Source organism: Oryzias latipes, chromosome 17, assembly GCF_002234675.1.
Source record: "Oryzias latipes chromosome 17, ASM223467v1".
Classification (NCBI taxonomy): Eukaryota; Metazoa; Chordata; class Actinopteri; order Beloniformes; family Adrianichthyidae; genus Oryzias; species Oryzias latipes.
This window is the reverse complement of record NC_019875.2, coordinates 16,520,168-16,527,716: the sequence shown is the minus strand read 5'-3', so window position 1 is coordinate 16,527,716 and position 7,549 is coordinate 16,520,168. Positions and strand designations below refer to the sequence as shown.

The following is a 7,549-nucleotide window of genomic DNA, read 5'->3' as shown; positions in this document are numbered from 1 at the left end:
ATGGGCAAAATATGCTTTATCATATTTAATTTAAAACATGAAGAAAAATCAGCAGGCGGAGATGCATTAAGGACATCTTTTTCCTTCTCTGCATCTGTTTATTTCGAATTAGTGGGATGAAATTTAATCTTGTATTGCTTTTAAATGCCCTAACATTCTCGCACCCTCTCTGATATGTCCTATGAATTCCCCCCAGTCCTCACTGTAATATAGTTAACAAATAGTTTGACATTCATATTTTATGGCTCAATTGATAATTTTTGTTTAAGTCTGTATGTAAAATATAGTTATAGTCTTGTCTTTCTTTTTAGGAAGTTGTCCTTTGTAGGCCTCTGTAAAAAGGACTGCCAATAAAAGGTTACATTTTATTTTGTTTTATTTCATTTCTTTATTTTATTTTATTTTGTTTTATTTTGCGCATGTTGATTGGTTGAGACCAAAGCAATCGATCCAGAGCAGTTGGATTGACAGCCTGCAGATCACCGGAAGTTCGTCCGCGGCTACTTCCTCTGTAAACAAACCAGTAAGTTCACGGTAGAATAATTCTTTATTTTTTTGCAGTTCTTTCTGTCATTTTCTGCGTGGTGATACTGTTGTGTTTCGTTTTTGAAAGTTCAAAACTGTTATTTGGTTAACACGCATTTTAAACTTTAATTACAACATTTGAAAGCATATAATGGTCCGCTCGATGGTTAGCATAGCGCTAGCTAACAAAACAGTGGTGAAGTGTAGTGGGTTTTATTCGTGATTATTGTTAATGCAACTCACGGACTATTTTACGTTTGCATGTGTCTTATTGTGACAGATACCGGAGTTTCACGTGGGTATCTGCATGTGCCACATGTTGGTTATTATACAACAGTTTCCAGATTCCTGCCTTTTCTGTTCTGTTACTACTAGATGCTGAAACCCCTTACAGAGGAGGGGTTCTGGCCTCCATGGTAACACCGCTGCACCTCGGTTACCATGTCCTCCCTGTCAACATCCGCTATCTGTGGTGATGCTGCGGCTGCCATGGCAACCCCAGGGTGTGACCAGGCTGTGCTGGCCTCAGATTGTCACGCCAGGCTGATGCTGGCCCAGATGAACAAGCTGCGTCTCCGCACAGACTTCTGCGACGTGGGTCTGAACGTCGGGGGCCGGGTCTTCAGGGTCCACCGGCTTGTCCTCGCTGCCAGCAGCCCGTACTTCTCAGCCCTGTTCTCGGGGGGGATGAAGGAGGCGGACAAGGAAGAAGTGCACATCATTGGAGTGGACCCGGTCGTCTTTGAGAGTTTGCTGGAATTTGTGTACACAGGTTGTCATCTGAATCACATTTTTTTGGGGGGGGGAACAAACAAAAAACATGTAAAAGCAAACATTTTTTCTGTATTCAGGAGCGATCAATGTAACCGTGGACAACGTTCAGGAGCTGATGGTGGCCGCCGACATGCTGCACCTGAATGAGGTTGTTTCCGTCTGCGGGGAGTTCCTTAAAAGTCACATGGACTCCTCCAACTGTGTGGGAATCTTCCAGTTCTCAGAGCAGATCGGCTGCTTGGAAATGTTGGAATTCACCGAGAACTACATCTACGTTCACTTTTTGGAGGTCTGTATACAGCAACGCAGTGTTTTAATCAAAGTATTGTTAACAAACACGTCTTTCATCTTCAGGTTTGTGTCACTGATGAGTTCAGGAGCCTGTCCAAAGACCAATTAGTCAGGCTTCTGAGAAGTGAGGAGTTGAGGATTGAGGATGAGTACCAGGTCTTCACTGCTGCGATGGACTGGGTTCTTCAAGATGTGCCAAAGAGGAAAAAACATGTTGTGGAAGTTTTGGAAGCGGTCCGCTTCCCTCTGCTTTCCCCACAGAGGCTATTCAAGTACATAGAAGGTGAGAACTTATCCTTTTTTTTTCTTTTAGGTTTCCTGTTTCTTCACAACAATTTGAATAAAAAAATACTCAGAAATGCAATTTTAAGCTTAGGTTTCTTAATATATGTCATCTATTATCAGAAAATTTCACAAAAACCAAAGAAGCATGTTTTTTTTTATTTGAGTGGGTCTGTAAGAACACTAAGGTGTCGCATTACAACATATGGGATAGGGGTGCAATGGATCACAGAACCGACAGTTCGGATCGTGTCACGGTTCGAGAGTCACAGAAAAAGGAAAAAACAACAGGAAAAATAACAAGAAAGGCAGTGGAGCCGTTCCATCCCTAATGTGGGCGAATCAAAATAGAAACATTTCTTTAACATTTACTCCAAATGTGTGAGGATGTTTTCCAGGATAGACTTCCAACATGAAAAGAAGAATATTTGTTTTAGGAGCTCCAAAGTTTCTGCAGAGAATGAGCGGAAGCCGTTTCACACCACATGGCAAAAACAGCAGGAAGTATCTTACATCCAACAGACATAGTTTATCATTTTCACACTTGTAGAAAAGCACCTGCAACCCCTTAAAAAAAGAAGTTATTATTATTATTATTATTAAAAGATGTGAAGGCTGAAAAAGAAGATTTACAAATAAACAGGAAGTTGATTAGATTTAAACTGTCTTCCTTCTGTGACATTTCAGAATAGAAGTTACTAAGCCTGAGAGTAAACAAACTCTTTTTTTAGACATTTTAAGAAGCTAAATCCATTCATTCCCTGTCTTTACATACAGCATTTTATAACCAAAGGACAAAAGAGTGTGCAAACAATTACACAAAATTAAGAAGACTTGAAAATTTCTAAAATTGAAACAAGTTTAAAAACACAGAAGGAAAAAAAAATTGAATTTGAATTTGTCCTCTTAATTTTTTGTATTTTAGAAAGTGTGTCTTACTGGATAACACAGCAGATGTGGGAACTGTTTGGTTGAAGGTTCAATACCCCGACTAGGCATAATTATACTTTAAGCCGAAACATCTGCGTTACTTGTTTTTAAATAAGTCACAAAATTGCTTTTCTTTGCTGAAGGATTTTTAAAAAGTGATGCTTTTAAGCAGAGTGAAAGTCCTCCTTTTTGAGGCAAACAAACCTGAGTGAGATTTGAATAATTAGGGAAATTAAATCCAGTATTTTTGAGTTGCAGGATCAAAGGAGCATTAACGGTAAAATTTGGGTTTTCTATTCTAAATGATAAAAAAGGGGATAATAAGTACAAATGTATCTTTTATTTTTACATATACTTCTATTAAGTTGATAAATTTTATTAAGTGCTATATTGTTTTAAATTTGTTCAAATGGTTTATTATAAAACTTGTGTGTTTTTTCTAGTTTTGTTAATAACTGAAAATTACATTTTCTTTTAATACAAAGGCATTACCGACTTCAGCCTGCGGGTGGCACTGCAGACTCTGCTGAAGGAGTACACTGAAGTCTCAAAGTCTCCCAAAGAAAATAAGCTGTACAGTCAACTCCAGCCGGCCAAGATGAGGCCCAGACGGAAAGCCAGAAAATACCTTTATGCCATAGGTTCTCTGTCACATTCATTACTTTACCGCGTCGTTCTAGGTGCAGATTTTGATGGAAACTGCTGGAGTGAAGCTTTGAGACTTCATGAAAGTCTTCATGTCTGCAGGAGGTTACACCCGCCTGCAGGGCGGCCGCTGGAGCGACAGCCGGGCGTTGAGCTGCGTGGAGCGCTTCGACACCTTCAACCAGTACTGGACCACCGTGTCATCGCTGCATCAGGCTCGCAGCGGACTGGGGGTGGCCGTTCTGGAGGGCATGATTTATGTGGTGGGAGGTGAGAACTGTTTCCTGCTTAGAAATATACATGGAAGAAAAACAAAACATCTTACAGTATCTTTTTTTTAATATATATTTTCTTCATTTTAGGGGAGAAAGACTCCATGATTTTTGACTGCACAGAGCGATACGACCCCGTCACCAAACAGTGGGCCGCTGCTGCGTCCCTGAATTTCCCTCGCTGTGGGGTCGGAGTATGTCCATGCCACGGTGCTCTGTATGCACTGGGTAAAGGATGCCTAACATTCAAGCATTTACACAAGGGAATCCCTTTCAAATGAGAACTTAGAGCTTTAATGTTTATTTTAAAGTTGTCAAGTGGCAAAACTGTTGCTTTTGATCCAATATCTACGGTGGCCCTGATGTCCATATTATGTTTACAAAGCATTTAATGCAAAAGCACTTAAAGATCAAAATGAAAACAAATAATAAAAAAAGAGACCTAAACAAAATCCTAAAAAGCAAAACGTCATTCCAAAAAAATAAAAAGGAAACATTTTGGGGGGAAAAACGTGATTTACAGAAATCAAAGTAAAATCTAACAACATAAGAAACCAGAGAAGGTAGATCTTACAGAACCTCACTGGTTGGATGAGACCTTTGTTCACCTTTTCAACCGGATGTTATCTGACCACAGCCACTACAAAAGCTCAGTGATTGCTCAATCAACTCTTTTACTGCTCTCTTATTTTGCTTCACTTTGATTTCTGGAAATTACTTTTGTTTTCAGAATTCTTTTTGTCTTTTTACATTTTGGTTTCGGGAATTTTCTATTCATTTCTAAAATGTTGTGTTATTTTCATATGATTTGTTTTGCTGTAATATGCTTTTGCATTGAGTGATTTGCACTTCAGGGCCACCGTACAGGATATAAAAATATAGTATGTGTTCCAGCGTTGGGAGACACGGTGCAGGAACGACAGCAGGTTGAATCCAGTTGTGTAATGGTGGTTCAGACAGAGGAAGTGATTTGCTGTCGGTTCCTTTGCGGTTCCTTAGAGCCACACGGTTGGATGAGTCCATCACTGAAGCTGCTCTTTTTTATTTACTTTTTTAATCTGTTCAATCTGTTGGCGTTCTTTGCCTTGATGCCAGCGGCCCCAAGATCACACCACAAGGCAGAAGGTGGCACTCCCCACAACCGACTGGTAAAACATCTGCAGGATCTTGTTGTAGAAAGAAGAAGTAAATCCAGCTTTATGGCCTCCTTTAGATAGCACACTCCACTTTCCTTGCAGGACAAGGGTCGGGTTTTGTGCAGTAGGTCATGACAGGGCGTGAAAGGTCACGTGTAGCATTTTAAAAGACTTTTATTGTGACAGGTTCTCGTAAAACTATAGACCTGAGCTTGGTCGAGCTTCCTGTAAATCCAAAAGCGTGAAGGTCATTTCACAAAGACTAAAAGGGGAAATGTCACCTGCCTGCAGGTGGCTGGATCGGATCAGAGATCGGGAAGACGATGGAGCGCTACGACCCGGAGGAAAACAAATGGGAGGTCATTGGCAGCATGGCAGTCCCCCGCTATTACTTTGGATGCTGTGAGCTGCAAGGTTTGTTTGTTTGTTTTTCAAAATCAGTGGAATGCTGCAGGAATAAATGCTTCCATTTGCCCCCACCGCCCTGCAGGACTCATTTACGTGATTGGAGGGATCAGTGACGAAGGAATGGAGCTGCGCTCAGCAGAAATGTACGACCCCATCTCCCGCCGGTGGAGCGCCCTACCTGTGATGGTCACTCGCCGGGCGTACGTGGGCGTCGCCTGCCTGAACAACTCCATATACGCCGTGGGAGGCTGGAACGAGGCATTGGGAGCGCTGGAAACGGTGGAAAAGTATTGTCCCGAGGAGGTAACGTGGCTTCAGATGTCTCCTTTCCAGCTCTCTTGTTTCAGTTTGAAAACCATCAATGGAAATGTCTGCGCAGGAGAAGTGGGTGGAGGTGGCATCCATGTCCACGGCACGCGCAGGGCTGTCCGTGTCCGCGGTCAACGGGCTGCTGTACGCGGTGGGAGGAAGAGCCGCCAGCAGAGACTTCTCTGCGCCGGTGACGGTGGACTCTGTGGAGATCTACGACCCTCACCTGGACACGTGGACGGAGGTGGGGAACATGATCACCAGCCGCTGCGACGGCGGGCTGGCCGTACTCTGACGGACATCGTGAACCCCTGAAAAACTGTGGACGGCACTTTAAGACAGACTGGAGGAACGGAGCGTTTCTGTGGTTTTCAAACACCCAAGCAACTATTTTTGGACTGGAAAGATGTCCTGCTGTTACACAACTCACTGCTTTCCTTTTCCGTTATTCTGAGTCATTTTATTTGAATATCAAAGTGACAAACATGCGATTCTGTTTACAGTCCTGATCAGTTTTCATCATTAAGAAGTCCTAGTTTAGTTTGAATGTTTCAAAAGGATGTTTTTTGATGGATAAATGCTGATTTTAGGGTCAAATCTCCCACATTCTTGAGCTGGACTGTTTATGGACCAAAGTGTGTTGAATTGCCAGATCATGCACTCCACTTGTAGATTTTTCTTTGAGTTTCTGCAGAAAGTTATGCTTCTTAACTACCATTCGTACTTAAGTTGTTTCAAACCTAAGATGAATATAGTTTGCACTAAATTTGCATTTCAGTCACTGGATTGACAGGATTTATTGACTCAGAAACAAAAAGTTTGGACACAGATAATGAAAAAGCGTAAATAAAGTGTATTTTCTAACTTTTACTCAACTGTGAAATGATAAAAATGTTTAAGAACTGGAAAAGAAAATAAGTTTTTGACTTCCAAATGCAGAAAAAAGCCCAGCATTAGCAGGTTCTGTGTGTGGAGGGGGGTGTCCTCTGGGCTTTCCATTTCCCCCCACAGTCCAAAAACATGGTGGTTCTAAAACGTTCTCTAAGAGTGATGGAGTTTAGCAAAACAAGCAGGTTTCAAATATGCTGATTTATGATTAGGGTTGCCAGATCTGAGAGAAATGAAGGAATAAAAAGCCATTTACATCTGAAATATTTCCGTCTTCTCCTAAAACTGATGGAGTTTTTTACATTTTTCCTCAACCTCTTCATCTTTTGGACCTATTTTCAAAGTGTTCCCAGTGGTCTTTTAATAATGATTTTTACCAGTATTTTTTAGCCAAAAATCAAACGGTTTGTGCTGTTTTCATGGACAGTTTCTGCAGAGAAATTCACCTTTGAGTTGTGGGCGGGACCGTTGGCGCAAAGCAACCTCCCTCCTCGGTCTTTTCTGGCCCGCCCAGCAGATTTTCTACGTCACAAATAAACTATTTCAAAGAGCATTTTTGCATCTACTCCTGATTCACAACGATATGAATAAAGCAATATTCAGAAATGCAATTTTATGCTTCTTTGTTATGTGTCCATCAAAAAATAGGCTACAACAACATGTTAAAAAAAACGATTGTCATGCGCTTTTTATTTATGCAAAACCATTGAGCACCTTTTTTCTTCTTTAAACTCTTGATTCCCTGCTGCTCCTGAAACCACTTTTCTGTCTTGCTTCCTTTTTTGAGCAAAAACAGCTGAAAAATCTTTGGAAACATTTGTCTTCAAGGCAGCCTCATTCTGCATCAGCAATGAATGAATGAATGAAAATGTCTCATCTTTGACATGTAAAGTTTAGATTTAGATAAAAAGAAAATTAAAAACTGAGAAGATTTCCCTCTGAGGCACTGCGATTCTTCCAGGTGTGATGGACATCTACAAAACTATTGTGAACTATAAAGAAAAGAATCTGCAAATGTCTTATAATTGATCTTTAAATGTAAAGTTTAAATTGTGTATTTATGGCTGATGTTTTTCTGTCCATCTTTAA

The 7,549-nt window shown here is 40.9% G+C and overlaps 1 protein-coding gene across 3 annotated transcripts; it reads left to right on the top strand.

The window, feature by feature from the left end:
• The first annotated feature begins 472 nt into the window (after nucleotides 1-472).
• ipp (intracisternal A particle-promoted polypeptide) lies at nucleotides 473-6,721 on the top strand. 3 transcript variants are annotated; one of them, XM_020710909.1, is made up of 10 exons: nucleotides 473-534; nucleotides 901-1,297; nucleotides 1,377-1,588; nucleotides 1,654-1,873; nucleotides 3,288-3,443; nucleotides 3,550-3,717; nucleotides 3,810-3,947; nucleotides 5,147-5,269; nucleotides 5,346-5,566; nucleotides 5,643-5,867. In XM_020710909.1, the coding sequence occupies exons 2-10, from the start codon at nucleotides 967-969 to the stop codon at nucleotides 5,865-5,867; spliced, it is 1,794 nt and encodes a 597-aa protein (XP_020566568.1). In that variant the 5' UTR covers nucleotides 473-534; nucleotides 901-966. The 3 variants fall into 3 exon arrangements, with proteins under 3 accessions (XP_020566568.1, XP_004079046.1, XP_020566569.1); XM_004078998.3 differs by having other exon boundaries at nucleotides 493-523; nucleotides 5,643-6,721; XM_020710910.2 differs by lacking the exon at nucleotides 473-534 and adding an exon at nucleotides 598-820.
• Nucleotides 6,722-7,549: the final 828 nt, after the last annotated feature.